Genomic DNA, 24,586 nt, shown 5'->3' on the forward strand with positions numbered 1-24,586 from the left:
TTGTTGTTGTTTTGTGAATTTATCTTGGTCTTCCCTGCCTCTATAGTAGCTTTTTATGGTCATTTTTCCAGTTTTTCAAGCAATTTTTTTACTTTGAACTTTTTGTTAAAGTTTGGTTCTTCTCATCTAGGAGTGGGGAATCACTTTTCCATACTATTTCTGGGGGGTCTATAAGTTTTTGGTGCTACCAAGGTAGTGTGATCCTGGGAGAGGTATGGTTACTGCTCTTCTGCTCTATGCTCGACGGTTTTTACCCAGGAAAGGACCTTGGTCTTCTCCATCCCTAGTACTTCTTTTTGCTTTGCAAATGTGACCAGGGCCACTGCCCCTTTGTGACTGACCACCAGTGCTCCTTTCCACCCTGGAACTGTAGCTCAGAACTTCTCTGGGCTGAGACCTCTCGAAGCTGCTGCCTCCTATGTGCCCTTTGCACAGGCCTCCACCCCAGTGATACAGATTTCTCCTGCTAGCTTCTTAGGCTGGAAAAATGTCTCCTTATGACCTTTTTTGACTCTACTGATCCAAAATTTTATTGGAGGTGTTATTTTAAAGGTTTTGGGGAGGCAGTGTTGGGAGAGTTCAACCGGCTGATTCTAATCTGCCACCTTGGCTCTGCTATCAGTAATAGCACCTAAAAACCTAATTTTTTAGATCTATTATTCAGAGCAACCTGCTTAAAATACTCAGAATTCTATAACCTGAATTTGAATTAGAGCAGCACTTTCTTTACATTCATCTTCTTTTGCATCTTTCCTTCATTTGCTCTTATCATAAAACTGCTTCAGAATTTAAATATTCCAATTTTTTAAAAAATTATTTTAGGTTGTCAAGTGATTTATACAATATTCTGTGCCAGGCACTCTCTTAAGCACTGAGAGTACAAATACAGATAGAACAATTATTCCCATCCTCAAGGATCTTAAATTATAATGGAGGAAGACAACACATAAAAGAGGGCTGAAAAATCGGGAGGAAGAGAATGAGGCTTGTGAGTAGTGGGGGAGAGGTATGATAGATGTCTAGAGAACCAGAAATGCAGATTTTGTTAGTATTACTTACTATCTTTGGGTGCTTGGAACCTTTGTACCGTCAGATACTTCTTAATGATGATTTGTATGAGCCTTCTGAACTATGTACTCACAATGCATGAGGGGCATGTATCATAATAGGAAAACTCTTGCTCCACATCAACATGGTGATTTGGGAAGAAAATAATAGGAATAGTTTTGTAAGTACTTTTATTCCTCATGGACTTATGAAGTCTAACTGAGAAAGTAAGCTTAATTTCCTCATGTTTAATTTCTAAAGAAAATAATTGCTGCCAATACTTTCTTATTCCTTAACATATAACATTTATTATCATGCTAAACGCAGTGTTATTACTACCAGTAATTACTACCTTTTCTTTTTTTCACATTGTTCATGGTTCAGACAAGTAAAGATAAAATATAACTTGAGAATTTGAGTTCTATATTGTTCCTAACAGTATACCTTTTCAAAAGATTACATAGAAATGTTTTAGGTTATCTTTGAAGTAGTTTTATTGATGAGGAAGTGTTTTTAGAAGTTGCTGAAGCTAATGTAAAAAGTGTTTTCATTAAACAATATTTGCTTTTTCCCAAGGCCTTTGATCTTCTTTAAATGGCATTAGGTATAGTGGATAGAGATCTGATCTTAAAGTCAGGAAAGACCTGGGTTCATTCTCTGCCTCTTGATAATACAGGGTAGACCGGAAGTCACAAAGGGGTCTGAGAACTTAATAACTTTTTGAAAATTATTTTTTTCTTTATCTCCCCTGCCTGTGTATACATACATACACACATACATACACACACATATATTTCCTATATATACTGTATATGATGCTATGGTATTGTAATTAAAACAAAAAATAAAGGAGTTACTAAATGTTGAAACCATTTCCTGACTTTGTGACCTTGAACAAGTCACTTACTCTAATAATAATAAGTTACAGAATAATTGCCATCTATAGTGTTGTGATAAAATAGAAAATCTCTACATCCATGAAATCACAGGGCTGAACAACTACATCAAAAACCTTATAAAATAGTATGAAAAATATATATGCAGCTATATATTTATATTTTATATTTACATACTTATAAAGATAGATAATTTATATGCAGCAATTTTCAGTTTAAGCATTTTAAAAATGACAAAATCCTGGGGGCAGCTAGGTGGCGCAGTGGATAAAGCACTGGCCTTGGATTCAGGAGGACCTGAGTTCAAATCCAGCCTCAGACATTTGACACAACTAGCTGTGTGACCTTGGGCAAGTCACTTAACCCTCATTGCCCTGCAAAAACAAAAACAAAAAAGACAAAATCCTAATTCAGATTTACTGATAATTTAGATAACCCAATCAAACGTATAACTACTTAGATCTATAGTAGTAGAGTAGTAGTATTATATACTACCTTAGCATTTGGGAAATATGCGGAAAGACCTAGGAATTTGGGTAAATTGCATCCTTGATATGATGAGGAAGCCAGAAAAGCTAATGTGATTCTAATCTATGTTCATAGAAGTTTAGTATAATAGAAGTATTGTGCCATCAATAACCTGCCTTCCACACTGTTCTGACTAGGGATTTGCTTTCCAAAAAACATTCTTTGGGACTTTTAGCAAATGTCCAGAAGTAGAGCACTGAGCCCCTTTGGGCCAAATCCAACAAGTAATCGGGTATAACTTTCCACTGAAGAACATGAGAGGAAATGATTGTTATTAATGAGAATTTGCAAGCCTGTGGGCTTGGGGGGAAATTTTAGCTAAATATATATCTGTAAACCTAGTTTTATAACAACCTCTATAAAATGAAATAGTAATTCAGTAACTATAAAGATATATGGTTACAAGCATTTTTACTCATAGGATAGATTACAAATCATCACCTCTCCAATAGCCCTGTTGAATATTGTTGATGTTGGATAGTAATGAGGTAGAAGAGGAAAGGATACAAGTTGTTGTCCAGGGTCATTATGTGCCTTTGCACTGACCTTCCTCCACACCTGGAATTCTCTGTGTCCCCATATTCTCTCCATAAATTCTGTCACTTCCTTCAAGGCTTAGCTTAAACACTGCATTTTACATGAAGCCCTCAGATCCCCACCAAATGCTAGTGTCCTTTCACCCTTATTAGTCTGCATTTAAATACTGTGTACTTGTAATTTATTTATTTGTATTTATTCTGTGTATATATTTTCATAATAAATTTCTAATGATCATTTTACATTGACCCACTTTCTGCCTGCATTTTCCCTTTCCCCCAAGTGAGCCATTCAAAAAAAAGTTTAATTTTTTAAAAACAGGTATTTTTTAAGGAAAAATAGAGGGAGAGGTAAAATCAGCAAAACTGAACAACAACCCTGAATTTTTTTTCCAATTTTAAAAATACACCATCTCCTTGAAAGCAGTGAATGTTGTATTTTTTTTGTCCTATATTGCTAATACTTAGCACAGTGCCATGCATATTAAGTGCATAATAAATGCTTGTTGTTTAATTGAAACTAATTGGAACCTGAGGAATCAGCTTTAACGAAATGTCTGGGTTTTTTTTTTTTAAGAACAATTTTGTTTAAAATCCATTTCATAACTATAGTTAATGTTTTAAAGAATATTTAAGTATAGTTAATACATAAGAGTAAGCTTAGCTTTCTGCCCATTAGGTATCTCCACTAATCAGCCTATCAAATTCAACATGGTCAAAACTGAATTTGTATTCTTTGCTCATCTTCACTCTCAAAATTTTCCTTCCTCCAGTTTCTCTATTTCTTTTGATGGTGACACTACCTTCCTAGTCATCCAGGTTCCAATTCCTGGTATCCAAACTATGAGCCAAGTCATATTGCTTTTACTTATGCAATTCATTTAATCTTTATCCTTTCCTCTCCACTCTTGCCACCTTATCTGTTGCCTCCTCACTTATTTGGACTGTTCTACTAGGCTGCTAGAGACTTTTTCTGACTCTTTTCAGATTCTTCATAGTACTATCCACATTTTTCCTATAATAGTATTCTGGGGCCAGCATTGGTGGCGCAGTGAAATCACTGGCCCTAGATTCAAGAGGACCTGAGTTCAAATCTGACCTCAAACACTTGACACTTACTGTGTGACCTTGGGCAGGTCACTTAACCCCCATTGCCCTGCCAAATAGTATTCTGATCATATCACTTGATTACTTAAAAACATTCAGTGACTAGGTAGAGGCACCAGAAACTTGAGGGATCAGGCAAGGCCTCCTATGAAAGGCACACTTAAGCAGAGCTTTGAAAAAAATCAAGGATTCTAAGAAATAGGAAGGAGAAAGGGATGCATTATAGGCAGTGGGGGGAGCATAGCCCTATACAAAGGCATGGAGATGGCAGATTTAGTGTCATGTATGAGGAACAGAAAGAAGGTCAATTTGATTGGACCAATGAGTGGGTGAATGTGGAGTGATAGAGAATGAAACTGAAAAAGGAAGATGGGTCCAGGCTATGAAGGCTTTAAATGTTAAACAGGAGTTTGTATTTGACCCTAAGACGTAATAGGGAACCACTAGAATTTGAATTGGAGAGAGTATATTGTAGAGAGGAGACGTAAAAAGGCCAATTTGAAAGGTGATGGAGCCTGTACTAAAGTGGTAAATGTGAAGAGAGAAGAAAGTACAGTCCTATAGAGGCAGAATGGATAAGACTTGGCAACTGATTAGATAAACTGGATTAGGGTTCCTTCACCAGAATAATGTGGGGACTCTACTTAGAACAATAGAATTAGGAAGTTCTTCCTTGTCTTAATCCAAAATTTGTTTTACTATAACTTTTTATTGCTTCTAGTTCTGCTTTCTGGTATCAAGCAGAATAAGCCCTTCAGATATTTAAAAGAAGCAATTTTATACCCCTTAAATCTTCTCTTCTCCCAACTAAACATTTCCATTTCCTTCACTTCTTTATTTGACATGATTATGACACATGTGAATGTCTTCCTCTAACCATGTTTTACAAACACAGTATTCCAAATTCAATTCATTTAAACAAGTATAGACCACCCCCCCCCCCAAAAAAAAAATAGAAAGTAATTTCAAGAGGGAGAGAGTATTAACTTGGCTGTTCAGGAAAAGCCTCCAGGTCATGAGATGGCACCAAGGGGTTCTTAAAGGTAGAAATGAGGGGGTAGTATGTTCCAGACATGAGAAAACCACCTGTGTAACACAAACAGGAGATGGAATGCCTTGTGTTTAGAAGTACACAAGGTTGACATAGTAGTCCAGTTAATCAGGAACATTGTACATTTAAGGAAAGTAATATAAGTAAGAGTTGGAGATAGGAGCTAGATTGAAAAAGACTTGGAATGCCAGGCTATGCATTTGGTGTTTTATCTTAGATGTAATTGGGAGCCACTGAAGATTCTTTTGAACCAGGGGAGTCACATGATCAGATCTGTGTTTTAAGAATATCACATTATCAGTTGTGTGGAGTATAGATTGGAGATTAGAGACCAAATGGGTTTTTAATAACATACATGAAAGACCATGAGGTTAGATTAGTAGAGGGTGTGTAAATGGAGAAAATCAAATAGATTAAAGAGACATAATTCACAAACAGCTTGATGATCTAATAAAGCAAACTGAAAAGGAGCCATCATCCAGGTAGGAGAAGAAAAAAGATAAAACAGTATCCCTTCACAAACCAAGAGAGGAAGAGTATCCAGGAGGAACAGGTCAACCCTGTCAGAAGTCTCTTGTCAGGTGGAATAACAACTGAGGAAAAGGCCATTGGACCAAGATGGTGAAGAGAAGCCAGGAAATTGAACTCTCCTGAGTTTCCCTCAAAAACAACATTAAATCAAGCCTCTAAACATATTCTGAATCTCCAGAACCTACAAAAAGAGAGACACAATCTTCTAACTTGAGATAAGTTAGAAGAATTCAGGAAAGGTCGGTCTCAATTGGGCAAAAGGGAAGCACAGCACAGAATGGAGGGGGGTCTGGGCAAGTCATCAGGAGGCGCTTGGCCACAGCATGCTGGTGACGCAGAAGGCCAGTTGTGAGACCTGCTAGCCTTGGCTGAAAGGGCAAACTGCCAGCTAGAGAATCACCCATAGGTGTGACTTGTGCGACTTGGCCAAGCCATCCCAGCACAGGGAGCAAGCCACATAGGTCTCAGAGCAGAAAGCCAGTGACAAGTCCCTATCCCCCAGCACAAGAAGCTTTCAACAGTGGTCCCTGTGCTCCAGGAGCAGACTTCAAATTTATAAGTTTAAAAATTGGCTACAGTATTATGAGTAGGAAACAATTGATAGAAGCTATTGATAGCTTCTATGGCGATAGGGAAGACCAAAACACAAAGTCAGATGAAGACAGGATTGTCAAAATGCCTACATGTGAAGCCTCAAGGGAGAAGATGAATTGATCTTGGAAGAGTTCAAAAAGACTTGTAAAAATCAAATAAGAGGGGCAGCTAGGTGGCGCAGTGGATAGAGCACAGGCCTTGAAGTCAGGAGTACCTGAGTTCAAATCCGGCCTCAGACACTTAACACTTACTAGCTGTGTGACCCTGGGCAAGTCACTTAACCCCAATTGCCTCACTAAAAAAAAAAAAAATCAAATAAGAGAGGTAGAAGAAAAAATGGGAAAAGAAATGAGAGAAATGGGAGTTACAGAAGAAAATTATGAAAAAAGTCAACAACTTGGAAAAGGAAGCAGAAAAAAAATTACTGAAGAAAATTCCTTAAAAAATACGATTGGCCAGATGGAAAAAGAGGTGCAAAAACTTACTGAGGAAAATAATGCCATAAAAATTATAATTGGGCAGATGGAAGCTAATAACTCCATAAGATACCAAGAATCCATCAAGCAGAATCAAAAGAATGAAAAAATAAGAAAAAACTGAAATACCTTGTAGGGGCCAAATTTAATATGGGGAGAGTTAATTGGGTGGCTTGCCATAATATTGGGGTTCAGAAAATAATGAGGGTCGTCTAGGTCCAAAGTTCCCTCTCCTCCGAACTGCCTTTTTTTAGTTATTTCTCCCAGGCCAATAAGAAAGGAGAAAAATCTAATTGTCTTAAGTGGGTACTTAGTAGTTTCGCATTCACACCCAAATCAAACACTACTAAATCAATCAAGTCAGACTCCTGGGCATAAGCCAAATTCCATTATTTTACCACAATCTCATTGGAAAGACAACTGACCTGGAAAATAGACCAGGAGAGATGATCTAAGAATTATTGGACTACCTGAAAGCCATGATCAAAAAAACAAAAGAGTCTAGACACCATATTCCAGGAGATTATCAAGAACTGCCCTGATATTGTGGAATCAGAGGACAAAATCATCATTCATTGAAAGAATTCAGTGATCACCTCCTGAAAGAGACCCCCGAAAGGAAAACTCCAAGGAATATTGTAGTAAAATTCCAGATTTATCAGGTAAAGGAGAAAATACTACACGCAGACAGAAAGAAACAATTTAAATATCATGGAGCCACAGTCAGCATTTCACAGGACCTGGCAACGTCAACATTAAAGGATCACAAGACTTGGAATATGTTATTCTGGAAGGCAAAGGCGATTGGATTACAATCAAGAATCAACTACCCAGCAATACTGATTATTCTCTTTCAGGGGAAAAGGTGAACATTCAATGAAATAGGGGGCTTCCAAGGTTTCCTGGTTTTGGGGCTGGGGGAGCAACACAGAACTGAACAGCAAATTGGATATTCAAATACAAGACTCAGAAGTATAAAAAGGTAACGGCAGGGGGGAGGGGGGGTATTAAATATGGTTAAACTGTTTACATCCCCATGAGGGAAGATGATACTTTAAACTCTTGAGGTCTGTATCTCTATCAGGGTATAGTTACTAAATAGACTTTGATGTGATGATATAAGGGGCAGAATAAAAGGAGAGTAGGTGAGGAGAAGGAATGGAGTTAATTACATCATATGAAGAGGCCAAAAAAGAACCTATTACAATAGAGAGAAAGAAGGGAGGGGTGAGCATTGTTTCAACCTTACTCTCATCAGATTTGGTTTAAAGAGGGAATAACATAAACCCATTTGGATAAAGAAATTTAGCTTACTCTTTAAGAAGGTAATGGGTAAGGGGGAAAGGGTGATATTGATCAAGGGAGGACAGAAGTAGGGGAGGAAAGGGGAAAAAGAAAAGGAAGGGCTGCTGATAAAAGGGAGGGCAGATTGAAGGAGGCAGTGGTCAGAAGCAAAACACTGATGAAGAGGAATAGGGTAAAAGAAGAAAAAAAGTACAAAGGGGAAAATGGATGGAGGGAAATAGTAATCATAACTGAATGTCAATGGGATGAACTATCCCATAAAATGGAAACAAATAGCAGTGAATCAAAAATCAGAATCCTACAATATGTTGTTTATAAGAAACACATTTGAAGCAGAGAGATACACAAAGTAAAGGTAAAAGTTTGGAGCAGACTATATTACGCTTCAGCTGAAGTAAAAAAAGTAGAAGTAGCAATATCTCAGACAAAGCAAAAGCAAAACCAGATCTATTTAAAAGAGATAAGGAAGGAAACCATCTTGCTAAAAGGTACCATAGATAATGAAGTAATATCAATACTAAACATATATGCATCAAGTAGTATTCTTAGAGAAGTTAAATGAGTTACAAGAGGAAATAGACAGCAAAACTATACTAGTGGGGGATCTTAATCTTCCCCTCTCAGAACTAGATAAATCTAACCACTAAATAAGAAAGAAGTTGAAGAGGTGAATAGAATTTTAGAAAAGTTAGATATAATAGACATTTAGAGAAAATTGAATGGAGATAGAAAGGAATATACCTTTTTCTCAATGGTACATGACAAGTACACAAAAATTGACCATGTATTAGGGCACAAAAACCTCAGAGTCAAATGTAGAAAGGCAGAAATAGTAAATGAATCCTTCTCAGATTATGATGCAATAGGAATTACATGTAATAAAGAGCCATGGAAAGATAGACTGAAAATTAATTGGAAACTAAATAATCTCATCCTAAAGAATGAGTGAGTCAAACATCAAATCATAGAAACAATCAATAACTTCATCTAAGAGAATGACGGTAATGAGACAACATACCAAAACTTATGGGATGTAGCCAAAGTAGTTCTTAGGGGAACTTTTATATCTCTAAAAGCTTACATGAATAAAAAAGAGAAAGAGGAGATCAATGAATTGGGCATGCAACTAAAAAACCTAGAAAAAGAGCAAATTAAAAATCCCCAACTAAATACTAAATTAGAAATCCTGAAAATGAAAGGAGAGATTAATAAAATTGAAAGTAAGAAAACTAGAATTAATTAATAAAACTGAGAGCTGGTTTTATGAAAAAAAATCAATAAAATAGATAAACCTTTGGTTAATTTGATTTTCTTTCTTTGTGTGTGTGTGTGTGTGTGTGTGTGTGTGTGTGTGTGTGTGTGTGTGTGTGTGTGGCAGTTAGGGTTAAGTGACTTGCCCAGGGTCACACAGCTAGTAATTGTTAAGTATCAGGCCAGATTTGAACTCAGGTCCTCCTGAATCCAGGGCCAGTGCTCTATGCACTACATCATCTAGCTGCCCCTGGTTAATTTGATTTTAAAAAAGGAAGGAAGAAAATCAAATTACCAGTATCAAAAATAAAAGGGATGGGCGGGCAGCTAGATGGCGCAGTGGTTAAAGCGCTGGCCCTGGATTCAGGAGTAACTGAGTTCAAACCCAGCCTCAGACACTTGACACTTACAAGCTGTGTGACCCTGGGCAAGTCACTTAACCCCCACTGCCCTGGCCCCCGCCAAAAAAATAAAAAATAAAATAAAAGGGGTGAATTCACCACCAAGGAAGTGGAAATTAAAGCAATAATTAGGAGCTATTGTACTCAGTCGTATGCCAGTAAATTTGATAATCTAAATGAAATGGATGAATATTTACAAAAATATCAACTGCCCAGATCAGCAGAAGAGGAAATAAAATCCTTAAATAAGCCCATTTTAGAAAAAGAAATGGAACAAGTCATCAATGAACTCCCTAAGAAAAATTCTCTAGGGCCAGATGGGTTTACAAGTGAATTCTACCAAACATTTAAAGAATAATTAATTCCAATACTATACAAATTGTTTGGAAAAATAGGTGGAGTTCTACCAAATTCCTTTTATGACACAAATATGGTGTTGATACTTAAACCAGGCAAAGCCAAAACAGAGAAAGAAAATTATAAACCAATTTCTTTAATGAATATCAGCGCAAAAATCTTAAAATATTAGCAAGGAGATTACAGCAATTCATCACTAGGATAATACATGTGACCATTTGAGATTTATACCAAGAATGCAGGGCTGGTTCAACATTAGGAAAACTATCAACATAATCAACCACATCAATAACAAAACTAACCAAAATCATATGATTATCTCAATAGATGGAGAGAAAGCTTTTGACAAAATCTAGTACTCATTCCTATTTAAAAAAAACAAAACACTAAAGAGCACAGGAATAAGTGGAGCTTTCCTTAAAATAATAAGCAGTATCTACCTAAAGCCATCAGCAGACAATATGTGTCATGGGGATAAGTTAGAGACATTCCCAGTAATGTGAGGGGTGAAACAGAGATGTCCATTATCACCTATTTTATTTAATATTGTACTAGAAATGTTAGCCTTAGCAATAAGAGAAGAAAAAGGAATTAAAGGAATTAGAATAGGCAAGGAGTAAACAAAACTTTCACTTTTTGCAGATGATATGATGGTATGCTTAGAGAATTTTAGAGAATCAGCTAAAAATCTACTTGAAATAATTAACAACTTTAACAAAGTTTCAGCATATAAAATAAATCTACATAAATCATCAGCATTTCTATACATGACCAACAAAGCTCAGCAGCAAGAGATAGAGAAATTCCATTTAAGGTAACTGTAGACAAAATACTTGAGAGTCTACATGCCAAGACAAACTCAGGAACTCTATGAACACAATTACAAACAGGTTTCACATAAATAAAATCAGATCTTAATAATTGGAAAAATATCAATTGCTCATGTATAGGCCGAGCTAATATAATAAAAATGGTAATTCTACCTAAATTAATTTACTTATTCAGTGCCGACTACCTAAAAATTATTTCATAGAGCTAGAAAAAATAACAGAATTCATCTGGAAGAAGAAAAGGTCAAGAATATCAAGGGAACTAATAAAATAAAATGCACAGGAAGGTAGGCTAGCTGTACCAAATTTGAAGCTATACTATAAAGTGGCAGTCATCAAAACTATTTGGTACGGGCTAAGAAATAGAGTGGTGGATCAGTGGAATAGGTTAGGCACAGGAGACATAGTAGTAAATTACTTTAGTAATCTACTGTTTGGTAAACCCAAAGACTCCAGCTTCTGGGATAGGAACTTGGTATTTCACAAAAATTGCTGGGAAAACTGGAAGATAGTATGGCAGAAACTAGGCATAGACCAACATCTTCCACTGTATACTAAAATAAGGTCAAAATGGGTAAATGATTTAGACATAAAAGGTAAATTAGGAGAGGAAGGAATAGTTTGCCTTTCAGATCTATGGAGAGGAGAAGAATTTAAGACCAAACAAGAGAGAGAATATTATGAAATGCAAAATGGATGATTTTGATTACATTAAATTAAAAAGGTTTTGTAGAAGTAGAAGCAATGCAGTCATAATTAGAAGGAAAGCAGAAAGCTGGGAAACAGTGTTCATAGCCAGTGTTTCTGATAAAGGCCTCATTTCTAAAATATATAGGGAACTAAATCAAATTTATAAGAATACAAGTCCCCAATTGAGAAGTGGTCAAGGATATGAACAGCCAGTTTTCAGATGAAGAAATCAAAGCTATCCATTGCCATATGAAAAAATGCTCTAAATCACTATTGATTAGAGAAATGCAAATTAAAGCAACTCTTGAGTTATAACCTCACACTTACCAGAATGGCTAATGTGATGAAAAAAGGAAAATAATAAATGTTAGAGAAGCTGTGGAAAAATTGGAACACTAATACGTTGTTGATGGAGTTGTGAACTGATCTAGCCATTCTGGAGAGCAATTTGGAACTATGCTCAAAGGGTTATGGCGCTATGCATACCCTTTGACCCAGTAATACCACTACTAGGGCTGTATCCCAAAGAGACCATGAAAAAGGGAAAAGGACAAACTTGTACAAAAATCTTTATAGCAGCTCTTTTTGTGGTGGCAAAGAATTGGAAATCAAGGGAATGCCCATAGATTGGGGAATGGCTCAAGTTGTGGTATATGAATGTGATGGAATAATATTGTGTTGTAAGAAATGATGAGCAGGCAGATTTCAGAAAAACCTGGAAAGACTTAAGTGGACTGATGCTGAGTGAAGTGAACTGAACCAAGAGAACATTGTACACAGTTAACAGCAACATTGTGTGATGATCAACTGTGATAGACTTGGTTCTTCTCAATAGTGCCATGATCCAAGACAGTTCCAAAGAACTCATGATAGAAAATGTTCTCCACATCCAGAAAAAAAAGAACTGTGGATTCTGAATGCAGATTGAACCATACTGTTTCTACTTTTGTTTTTGTTTTTACTTTTACTTTTTTGAGAATTTTCCCTTTTGTTCTGATTTTTTCACAATATGACTAATGTAGAAATATGTTTAACATGATTGTACATATATAACATTAAAAGGAAGGAGGGAGAAAAATTTGGAACTAGAAATCTTAGAAAAACAAACGTTGGAAACTGCCTCTGCATGTAACTAGAAAATAATAAAATACTTTTATGATTTAAAAGAAAAAGGCCATTGGATTGAGTACTTGTAGGGTCATTAGTCATCTTGGGGGATAGTAGGCAGAAGCCATGTTTCAAAGGCATTGAAGTAAGGAAATAGAGGCAATGGGGAATAGATGTTCATTTCTAAGAATTTAACTAAAGTGGGGGAGAAGTGTAGGAAAGAGATCTTGAGCCGGCAGATTCAAGTGAAAATATGGGAATGGGGAGAGCCATTGGCAGCATCAAAGGTACCAGTGAATAAGTAATGTTGGAAGATAAAAGGAGCATGATTGAGATGGCAGGCTCTCAAAGGAGAGACGGATGTATGGGTTCCTCTTATTAAATACTGGTTGGAGAGAAAGGGGAGTAATAGACAGAGTACTTGATTTATAGAGAAGGGGGAAAGAGGAGGTTTGTGATCAATGCCCTTTTGTCTCCAAGTAGGAAGAGGTCCTCTTCTGAGAAGGGAAGGGGCACCAAGTGTAAGAAGTAAGATTTGCAATGGCTGCTGTAGAGAATGTGATAGTGTCCAAGAATAAAAATACTGCCATAAAGAAATGAGGGCCTAGCTGAGTTTAGGTAACCAAATTTGTAGTGAGCTCTAACTTTTCTTCAGGAACATTCAAGCAGCATTTGAATAGGAACCAAGAAAGCAAATGGTGGTCGGTAACCCAGGGCTGGGGTTTGACAAGGTATCACTAGCATTAAGCCGAGAGAGTGAGATATTCAAGGGTAGAGGATCATGCATAGTTTAACTGGCCAATATGAAGGGATAGAGAAAAAGTAGGGTTAGAAAGAAAGATATGGTCAGAGGGGAAGGAAACAAGGATAACTAGTACATTGTGATTGGAGAAAGGCATTTCAGAGATGGGGGGGGGGGTGGGGGGGAGATGATGTTTTTGATGTTCTAGATTGGGTGCTCAGGAGTGCTTTCATTCCTTTAGTGATCTTCCCTGGATGTGATTACATTTTAAATCTCAGTGATTAGGGATAAAATTCTTTTTAGTTCTAACAATCTGTGATTCTATGTTTATACCCCCAAACAACAAGAACCAGGAAGCATTCTTTAAACTCCTGTAACATACAAAGTACTGGGGACTGTTCTCCCTGTACAGTGTAAGCTATGGGGTAATCCATTAACATAGAGAAGCACAAGGTAATTTAAGGAGGGAGAGTGCACTAATAATTAGGAGGATCAGGAAAGGTTTCCTTTAGGAATGGGTACCTGAGCTCAGTCTTAAACGGAAAGCTAAGCATTTAGAAGTAACAGTGAAGAGGGGAATATGTACAAGTACATAGAACAGCCTGTGCAAAGATGAAATGCTACATTTTGGGGGAAATGAGTGGTTCAGTTTGGCTGCACTGTACAGTGAGTAAAAGGGAATAATGTGAAATGAGTCTAGAACCATAAATGGAAACTAGCCTGTAAAGAACTTTGAGGTTTAAACCTAGCTGAGAGGTTTGTAATTTTGTCCTATAGAAATAGTCACCAAAGATTCTTGCACAGGAGAGTGACAGAGTCCGATCTGTGCTTCAGCCAACTTAACTTTGGCAGGTGTGTTGAGGGTGAATTGAAGAGGAGAAGCCGGAGAGCAATTGTGAGGCTATTAAAATAATCTAAATGATAGATAAGGGCCTGAACTAGAGTGGTGGCTTTGTGAGTAGAGGCAAGGTAACAGACTTGAGAGATTTTTGCAGAGGTAAAATTGATGAGACGACAACTAGGTGAATGCGGAAGTTGAAAAAGAATAATTTCAAAGTTGAAAATCTGAGTGACTGGAAGAATGGTGTAAATAGGTGTAAAAAAATAATTATTAACAACTATAACTAACCTAGAAAAAATATAATAACTGTACTTATGAAAAATTATTAGTATATAAAAATGATAAGTTTAGAGAAATTATAATTGGGCCATAAGTCCTGCCGAGGTCGCCATTCAAATGTGGAAATATTTTAAATTAACTGGCCTAATTTGGGGGGCTAATTTGATTGGGGTACTTAATCTGGGACTTTTGACTATTTGGCTATCTGGCTGTTATTAATTTAATGTGGGCCGTTTATAAAGCTCCACCACACTGCTCCACTCCCAAATTGATAAGCAAAATATTAAGAAGCCTCTTAACTAAATAATCAAAGCAGAGTTTATTTATGAGATACTATTGAAAATTAAGAATACAGGGAAATAAAATGTACGACCTGACTGCATTGCGGTGTGTCTCTTTCCACTGTGTCTCTTTCCCACCTGCTGCAGCCTGGAACTTTTTCAATACAATAAGGGCCTTAGCCGCCTCTTGCCTCAGGGCACTCAGGTTCTTTATTCTAACTCTGCCTGTACCCTTTCACTTTGTAAATCCCCTTGCTTCTAACTTTCCTCTCCTTACTTACTGCCACTGCTGAACCCCTGTGTTTCTCTCTCACCGACCTTCTGTCTGTCTGCTCCATCAGTCTGCCTTTCGGGCTCTCTTTTCTCTGCTCCTAGTCCTTAAGCCTTCTCCTGTGTCCTTGTAGCCCCATCTCTAGTCTGCCGCTCCAGTCTTTCTAATCTCATCAGCTGCCTCCAGTCCTCTTCTCAGTCCCCTAGTCCTTTAGTCTTCTCCTGCGTCCTCGTAGCCCCGTCTGTCTTCTCCAACCTTTCTAATCTCGTCCACTCTCCTCCCTGAGTCTAACTCCCAGGTCTATATATACCTTTTCTTCTCTCCACTCAAATCTCGGGGCTTCTTGCACCCACACACCAAGCTAATCCGCTAGCCAGGGCTATGGCCGGGGCTGCAGGCACGCTCGAGCATCACGTGCCTCAGCACAGGCTACACCAGAGCCCAGCATCAATCAGATACCTCTGCTCAGGGCGGAGGGAACTGGGGGCTTTTCCCCCCCAGCTGTTTGACCTGGCGTCTTGCCCACGGGGCTTTTAGGCTCAGCTGAAGCAAGGAGGAGGGGCACCAGCACCTCCCACACAGAAGAGACCCTGAGGGCCTAAGGCTTTTTAATCTCAGCCCAAAGGTAGGGTCCCCAAATCAAAATAAATTTCCACACAGGGAAGTTTGGAGGAGAGACAATTTTGTTTTGTTTTTTTAAATCACCTATATTCCCCAGTGTATCCTAGCTCAGCCATTTCCTACCTAGGTAGCCTTGGACAAGTCATTTAGCTTCTGTTGTCCCATCTATTCAATGATGGAGTTGGATTAGATGACCTCTAGTCCCTTTCCAATAATAAATCTGTGATATGGTTATGTGAAACATTATTAGAGGGAAACAACAGTGTCCTCTCCCTTGCCACTTCCTAGGACAGAACTTCAATTGTGTGTAAGGATCTCTGATTAAAAGGCATTAGGGCTAGTCAGTAACCGTTTTTAATATTTTAGTAAGTAATCATTAAATTCCCAATTCTTTTTTCTTTTTTCTTGTCAGTCCTTAGAAAAGTGCTTGTCACAAACCTTTTTAATAATGAGAAAAGCAATGTTTTATTTTTTTTAATTTGGCTAGCTTTTCTTTTGTATTTATGTCTATATATTTCCACACACACATATATATATACATATATACATATATATATAAAATGTGTGTAAAAATATGACATAAGCACATGTAAAATACGTTGTTGTGTGTGTGTGTGTGTGTGTGTGTGTGTGTGTGTGTATAAAAAATATGGCATATACAGTGCCCCAAAAGTTTTAAGTGCAGCTTTAAACTTGAATAGCTTAAAAACTGCACTAAAACTTTTGGGATACCTTTATATGTACATATGTACGTACGTGGGTGTGGGGGTGTGAAAGGAGTGTTATGTTTGTGTTAAGGAGAGATTTTTATTTTAAATCAAGAGAAATATTGTATAAAATTATTAAAGGCATAAGAAAAATATTCAAAAATTTGATTATAAATTAAGAACAATTCACTGATTGGATATAACTGGTGTTTCACTGTGGTTGAGTTATTTTCATATCCTTTTTTGTCTCCTCCTTTTTTCAGGTCCAAATTTACCAATGGCTACTGTTGATATAAAAAATCCAGAAATCACAACAAATAGATTTTATGGTCCACAAGTTAACAACATTTCTCACAACAAAGAAAAGAAAAAAGGAAAAACAAAAAAGAAGAGATTGACTAAAGCAGATATTGGAACTCCAAGCAATTTTCAGTAAGAAATTTAATATTCTAGTAGTTTGGACTAGTTTGATTATTTGGCTGTTGCTTATGTTGGTTTGTACTTTTAGGAGATTTGAATCATCTGAGAAACCTTCTGTTCTGTGATGGTTACATTTCAGCTTATGATTTTTTTTTTTAAGGATATTCAGCCCATTTAGAGATCCTCCATTTCTTGCATGTTATTCTCCAGAGGTTTCTTTCTTTTTTTTTTTCCTTTAATCTTATGAGAAGAAATATTTTAAGCAAAACTTACTTTTCCTATTAGGTTTAGGATGCTTGAAATTCTACTCTTCCTGCTCTCCCTAAGTAGTAATGTGTGGTTACAAGGTACAATAATAGATCTTAGAAGGTAGAGTGGGGTTATAAAATAATAATGTCTTACAATTTCTATAAATTATGTTACTGAAATGTAGAGCAACCCAGTAAGGTAGATAAGATAGGCATTATTATCACCATTTGATTAAGAAGAAGATTAAGAAGATTGTTGGGCCATCTATAATCCCCCTGCTCCTGCAAGGCTGAGGCAGATGGATCTCTAGAGTTCAGAGTTCAGGAATTCTGAGCTTCACTGGGCTAAACCATTCAAGTATCTGAGCTAAGTTTTGTATTAATGTTGTGAGCCCTGTGGAAATTTATTTTGATTTGGGGACCCTACCTTTAGACTGAGATTAGAAAGCCTTAGGCCTTCAGGGTCTCTTACCCTCCACCTCTGCTTCAGCTGAGCCAAAGAGCCCCATGGGCTGTACAAGACAGCTGGGGGGGAAAAGCCCCCAGCCCCCTCCGACCTGAGCGGCGCTATCCGAGAGATCCCGGATAGCCTGTGCTGAGACACGAGCTGCTCGAGCACAACCACACCCCCCCCACCAGCTGCAGCCCTGGATAGCAGATAACTTGGTCTGTGGGGGCGCAGGAAGCCCCGAGATTTGAGTGGAGAGAAGAAAAGGTATTTATAGACCTGGGAGTTAGACTGAGAGAGGACAAGGAGGGACCAGAGAAGAGAGGCTGAGAAGAGGATTGGACTAGAGACGGGGCTACAAGGACGCAGGAGAAGACGAGAAGGACTAGGAGCAGGGAAAAGAGAGGCCGAAGGGCAGACTGACGGAGCAGACAGACAGAAGGTCGGTGAGAGAGAAACACAGGGGTTCAGAGGTGGCAGTAAGGAGAGGAAAGTTAGAAGCAGGGGCATTTACAAAGTGAAAGGGGCTTGGCTAAGGCCCTTATTGTATTCAAAAAGTCAAGCAGGTGGGAAAGAGACAGGAAAGAGCAGCAGTGGAAAGAGACCACAGGAAAGCAGTCAGGTTGTACATTTTATTTCCCTGTATTCTTAATTTAAATAGTATCTCATAAATAAACTCTGCTTTGATTATTTAGTTAAGAGCCTTCTTAATCTATAGTTTATCAGTTTGGGAGCAGTGTGGTGGAACCCATGCTAAGTTAATAGCAGTCAGATAGCCAAACAGTCAAAAGTCCCCAGATTAGTCTTCCAATCAGTTTTAGCCCCCCAAAATTAGCCCTAGTCATTCAAAATATTTCTACATTTTAATGGCGACCGCAGCAGGACTTACAGCCCATTTATAATTTTCCTAAACTTATATTTTTTCATATAATCATAATTTTTCATAAATCCAATTATATAATTTTCTCAGGTTAGTTATAGTGAATAATTAATTTTTTTTACAGCCCCTAAAAGTAAGGTAGGGGTGGGGGGTGCAGTGCCATTGGATTGCCTGAGGAATGAATCAAGCTCAGGTGGGAAGTGGAACAGGTTAGAGTTCTCATGTCAGTCAGTTGTGGGATTGGATCTAAGAGTCGAGACTGAACTTGTAGACCTTGTGTTTTATAAGTGAGGGTACTGAAGCACAAAGAGCTCCTAACCTAAGGTGCTTGTCACTAGGTGATACTTCTTTCTATGCCATAAATGTTTGAGAGCCATTAGTATAGGACAAATCCAAAGTGTGTATTATCTAAACCATGCTTTTTAATGACCTTTTAATTTTTTTTTTCCATTTTCTACTTTCCTTTTCCCCTCATCCTTTTAGGCACATCGGACATGTTGGTTGGGATCCTAATACAGGTTTTGACGTAAGTGTCTTTTCAAGCTACAAAATTTTTCTTCTAAATATGTAGAACTAGTATGCCCTAAATTTAGATTTTTTATTTGGAAAAATGAGATTGGACTTTGTTTCCTCCTCCTCCTTTAAATAAGTTAAATTAAAGGGAAAGCTGCAGTTTTTGAATGTGATATAGAATATTGATTGACTGCCTCTATCTTAATGTGGTTTTCATGTCTCAAAAAAATAATACTATAATTCTTGGCCTAACACACAGCAAAATTCAAACTCTTAGTAAGCCAACAGAGGAATAATCTTTTATATATAAGAAAATTATTTCATATATATATATGTATGTATATATATATAGGCATGAATTGGTTATAATCTGCGACATTGAAGAATGCATCCATGTCTACAAGGTCACATCTATTTTAGTATATAAGCTATAATTTCCATGGAATGTGTACTTAATGACTAATATCCAAGCCCAATGTTTCTTTCTTCTGATGGCCGTGTGATTGCTGTTTGGCTGTTACCCATGATGATGAAATTATAGACTAGAAAGATTATGGTTTTTTTTATATTTCACTAAGGTGAACTTATCTATATTTCTCATTACCACAGATGATCATTAATTAAAGTTATGTTGGAGACTAGCAAGTCTGAAAATGGGAAATATAAATATTTAAATTGTTTTATAAAAAAAAAGTTTGAAGCCAGAATTTTTTTAATTGGTTATTTTTTCAAGGTAACAGTTTTGCTACATACTAATCTTAACTTAGGACATAACAGATTAGAATAATGGAGATTTCTGATCTACAAATTAATAACAGTAAAGTTCCATAAGCCCACAGTTGTCCATTATAAAAATAGAGATTTGGTAAGGCAGAGAACTCATTCTTTTTTAAAATTTAAAATTTTTTTTCCTATTGTAAAAACAATTTTTAACATTCATCTTAAAAAATTTTTGTGTTTCAAACTATCTTCCTCCTCCAGCAATTTGATATAGGTTAGACGTGTGTAGTCATGCAAAATATTTCCATATTACTCATATTGTGGAAGAAAACAGGCAAAAAATAAAATAAGAAAAAATTCTAAAAATAAAGAAAAATGTGTTTTGATCTGATTCAGACTCCATTAGTTCTATGGAGATAGCATTTTTTTCATCTTAAGGCCTTCAGAATTGTCTTGGCTCATTGTTTTGTTGAGAATAGCTAAGTCACTCACAGTTGAGCATCATACAGTATTGCTGTTACTGTATACAGTGTTCTCCTTGTTCTGCTTAATCCACTTAGCATCAGTTTCAGGTCAGTCTTTCCACATTTTTCTGAAAGTATCCTGCTTGTCATTTCTTATAACATAATAGCATTCCATCAGAATCATATATGACTTGTTCAGCTACTCCCCAATTGATGGACACCCTCCTAATTTCCAGGTTTTTGCCACTAAATGAGCTACTATAAATATTTTTGTACATATAGATCCTTTTTCTTTTTATAAAATCTTTTTGGGATACAGACCTAGTAGTGGTATTGTTTGGTCAAAAGGGATGCATGGTTTTATAGCCCTTGGGACATAGTTCTAAATTGCTTTATAGAAGTGTTGAATCAGTATACCACTTTATCAATAGTGCATTAGTGTTCCAATTTTCCCACATTCCCTCCAACATTTTTCATTTTCCTTTTCTGTCATATTAGCCAATCTGATAGATATGGGGTGGTAGCTCAGGGTTGTTTTAATTTGCATTTCTCTAATCAGTAGTGATTTAGAGCACTTTTACATGACTATAGATAACTTTGATTACTTCATCTGAAAACTGCCTTTCATATCCTTTGACCATTTATCAATTGAGAAATAATTCATTTCTATAAATTTGATTCAGTTCTCTATATATTTGAGAAATGAGAGTTTTATCAGAGAAATTTGGTATCTTTTCCCCACAATTAGGATTACTATGTATTTCCCTCTATCCTATTTTCTCTGTTTATCCTTCTCTGTCTCTGTCTTTGTCTCTCTCTCTCTGTCTCTCTGTGTCTCTCTCTCTCTCTCTCATTTTACCCTGTGCATTCTCAAAAGTGTATTGCTTCTGACTTTTTAACCTCTCCCAATTTGTTCTCCCTTCTGTCAGTGCCTCCAGCCCCTTTTATGATTCTCTTCCCTTCCTATTTTCCTGTATGGTAAGATAGATTTCTATACCCAACTGGGTATATATGTTATTCCCTCTTTGAGCCAGTTCTGATGAGAGTAAAGTTCACACACTCCCCCATCTTCCCCTCTACTATAAAAGCTTTTTTATGCCTCTTTTACTTATGTCATATAATTTACCTCATTCTACCTCTCCTTTTCCCCTTCTCTCCATGCATTCTTCTTTATAATTCCTTAATTTTATTTTTTTAGATAATCATCCTATCATATTCAACTCCCACCCATGCCCTCTGTCTGTGTTACTCCTTTTAACTGCCCAAATAATGGGAAAGTTTTTAGGAGTACAAGTATTATTTTCCCGTGCAGGAATGTAAACACTTGAACCTTATTGAATCCCTTATGATTTCTCTTTCCTGTTTACCTTTTTTATGCTTCTCTTGACTCTTGTATTTGAAGGTTATATTTTCTATTCAGCTCTGGTCTTTTCATCAGGAATGCTTGAAAGTCCTCTATTTCATTAAATATCCTTTTTTCTTCCCCCTCCCTGAAGACTTATTCTCAGTTTTGCTGGGTAGGTGATTCTTGGTTGTAAGCCTCACTCTTTTGCCCTCTGGAATACCATTTTCTAAGCCTTACAATTCTTTAATGTGGAACACTGTCATGTGTTATCTTCTTTCTGGCACCATGTTATTTGAATCGTTTCTTTTTGGCAGCTAACAATATTTTCTCCTTGACCTGTGATCTCTGGAATTTGGCTATAATATGCCTGGGAGTTTTCATTTTGGGATCTCTTTCAGGAGGTGAACAGTAAAATCTTTTAATTGCTGTTTTGCCCTCTGGTTCTAAAATATCAGGGCAGTTTTCCTTGAAATTTCTTGTCTAGGCCTTTTTTGATGATGGCTTTCAGGTAGTCCAATAATTCTGAAATTACTTCTCCTGGATCTGCCTTCCAGGTCAGTTGTTTTTCCAGTGAGATATTTCACATTTTCTTATTTTTTCAATCTTTTAATTTTGTTTTATTGTTTCTTGCTAACTCATGAAGTCATTATCTTCCACATGCCCAATTCTAATTTTTAAGGAATTATTTTTTCATTGAGCTTTTGTACCTTTTCTATTTGGCCAGTTCTGTTTTTAAGGAGTTCTTTCTTCAGTGAATTTTTGTACCTCTTTCCATTTGGCCAATTCTGCTTTTCAAGGCATTCTTCTCTTCATTGGATTTTTTAGCCTCTCTTACCATTTGGTCTATTGTTTTTTTAAGGTACTATTTTCTTCAATATTTTTGGTGCCTCCTTTTCCAAGCTATTGACTCTTTTTTCCCCATGATGTTCTTGTATCATGCTCATTTAATTTCCCAATTTTTTTTCTATTTCTCTTACTTGGTTTTTAAAACCTTTTTTGAGCTCTTCCATGGCCTAAGATCAATTCATATTTTTCTTTTGAGACTTTGTATGTAGCAGTTTTGACTTTGTTGTCTTCTGAGTTTGTGTCTTCCCTGACTCCATGGTAACTTTCTATAGTTTGGATCTTTTTCTGCTGTTTGCTCATTTTTTCAGCCTCCTTCTTGACTTTTAACTCTTTCTAAAGTGGGGTGCTGATTCAGGAGTGGAGGGGGCACTGTCACAAGTTTCAGGTTTTTTGTGCAGCTTTTTTCAGAGATAATTCTGGGAACCTATAAGTTTTCAGTTCTTCCAAAGTGGTTTGATCTAGGGAGAGGTGTGTTTACTACTCTCCTGGCCTGTGCTCTGGTCTTTGAGCAACCAACCACAAGCATTCTTGAAAGTATAATCAGGGTTCCAAGTGCCCCTGTGACTGCAAGCTCCGTTGTTACTTCTCTCTGTCCTGTTATTAAGACCCTGGACTGCAACCCAGATCGAAGTATGAGCAATGCAACAGAGTCCTGTTCCCCATGCCAGTAAAGGGGCTTCAGTAATCTCCTTCTGACAAATTGTCTGACTCCCGTACTGTCTGCAGTCTGAGAGGTCTGGAAACTGCCATTGCTGTCACTGATTCAGGAGCCCCCAAGGCCTATTGCTGGTTTGTTGGGTCATGGCCTTTATTGGACTGTGCTCTGTTCCCACCCAGGTGCAACAGATCTTTCCTGCCAACCTTCTAAGTTGTCTTGGGCTAGAAAATTGTATCACCCTGTCTTTTTGTGGGTTCTGCCCCAGAATTTATTTTGAGGTATTACTTAAAGTTGTTCAGAAAGGTTTTGGGGAGAGCTCAGGTGAGCCTTTGCCTCTTTCTCTGCCATCATGAATTCATTCTTTATCATATCTCATATTTATTTAGACCTTTAGCATGTATATAAATATTTTAACTTCTTTAAAATTATAAAAATTTGAAAGGAAAATTTTATGAAGAACACAAGTGAGATTGAAGTAAAATTAATTTCATCCTTCTTTTAAACACTAAATTTTGAATGTAGATATGAGAAATATTTTGTAATTGACATTTATTTTATCTTTTGCAGCTGAATAACTTAGATCCAGAGCTAAAGAATCTCTTTGACTTGTGTGGAATCTCAGAGGCACAACTTAAAGACAAAGAAACATCAAAAGTTATATATGATTTTATTGAAAAAACAGGAGGTGTGGAAGCTGTTAAGAATGAACTACGAAGGCAAGGTAGTTTTTTATTTCTAACTTGGCAGAATTTCTGTTTATTTTACTTTGTGTCAGGCACTATGCCTAGTGTTGGCACAAAGACATCTTATAGTAATGATGGTAGACTCCCATGCCTGGACATCCATTGAATCTTCCTCCTCTCTACTCCCTTCTACTCTTCCCTTTTCCTTCAACCTTGGGAGGAGAATTTAATTCCATCATGGAATCCTGGCATAGTTTGACATGTATCTTAAAGGTTTGGAGAATAAATTTCAGAAGGCTCAGAGAAACAATAGATAGGATTCTATGATCTCAAATTCTGTGAGAAAGTCAGCTCAAAAGAAATCAAGAATCGGATTGTGACCATACAAAGCAAAACAATTCTGGTGAGAAGGAAAAAGAAAAGTTTTCTAAGGATGTATGACTGCTACTTGGAGTGGGTAGAGTGATAACCAGAGATGGAGAAAAAGCTCTTACTTTGCTTTGGTTTTTTCCCAAACAGTGGTCCTTGGAAAGGAATAGATAAAGCCAAAATGGCTAATAGGGAATATTAAAGGGGTGCTTAGTGAACATCTGGAAAAGAAAGCAATTCCAGAGAACTGAAGACAAAATACATTATTCACCTCCTCCCAGAGAAGTGATGGAAAATGGGACATATATTTTTGGATATGGCCTATATAGGAAATTGTTTTACTATGTATATATATATATATATATATATATATATATATATATATTATGGAAGTTTTTCTTTTATTCTCTTGGGAGAGAAGAAGGGAGAAAGAAATGCTTGTTAATCAGAAAAATAAAGATAGAAGTAAAAAAAAGATTTTTTAACCGATTCAGGAAAGGATGGTCCCACACTGCCATTTCCTTATCCTCTTAACTGTACCAG

The 24,586-nt window shown here is 36.9% G+C and overlaps 1 protein-coding gene across 1 annotated transcript in view; it reads left to right on the top strand.

Annotated features, from left to right (window-relative positions):
• Window positions 1-24,586, top strand: part of WASL (WASP like actin nucleation promoting factor) — a 120,055-nt gene that overhangs the window by 77,886 nt on the left and 17,583 nt on the right. Inside the window, 3 exon segments of the mRNA XM_043966282.1 lie at window positions 16,713-16,881; window positions 18,929-18,971; window positions 23,559-23,712. Of these exon segments, the coding sequence (XP_043822217.1) occupies window positions 16,713-16,881; window positions 18,929-18,971; window positions 23,559-23,712 (366 nt within the window).

The sequence above is a fragment of the Dromiciops gliroides genome, chromosome 5 (genome assembly GCF_019393635.1).
Source record: "Dromiciops gliroides isolate mDroGli1 chromosome 5, mDroGli1.pri, whole genome shotgun sequence".
NCBI classification, from domain to species: Eukaryota; Metazoa; Chordata; class Mammalia; order Microbiotheria; family Microbiotheriidae; genus Dromiciops; species Dromiciops gliroides.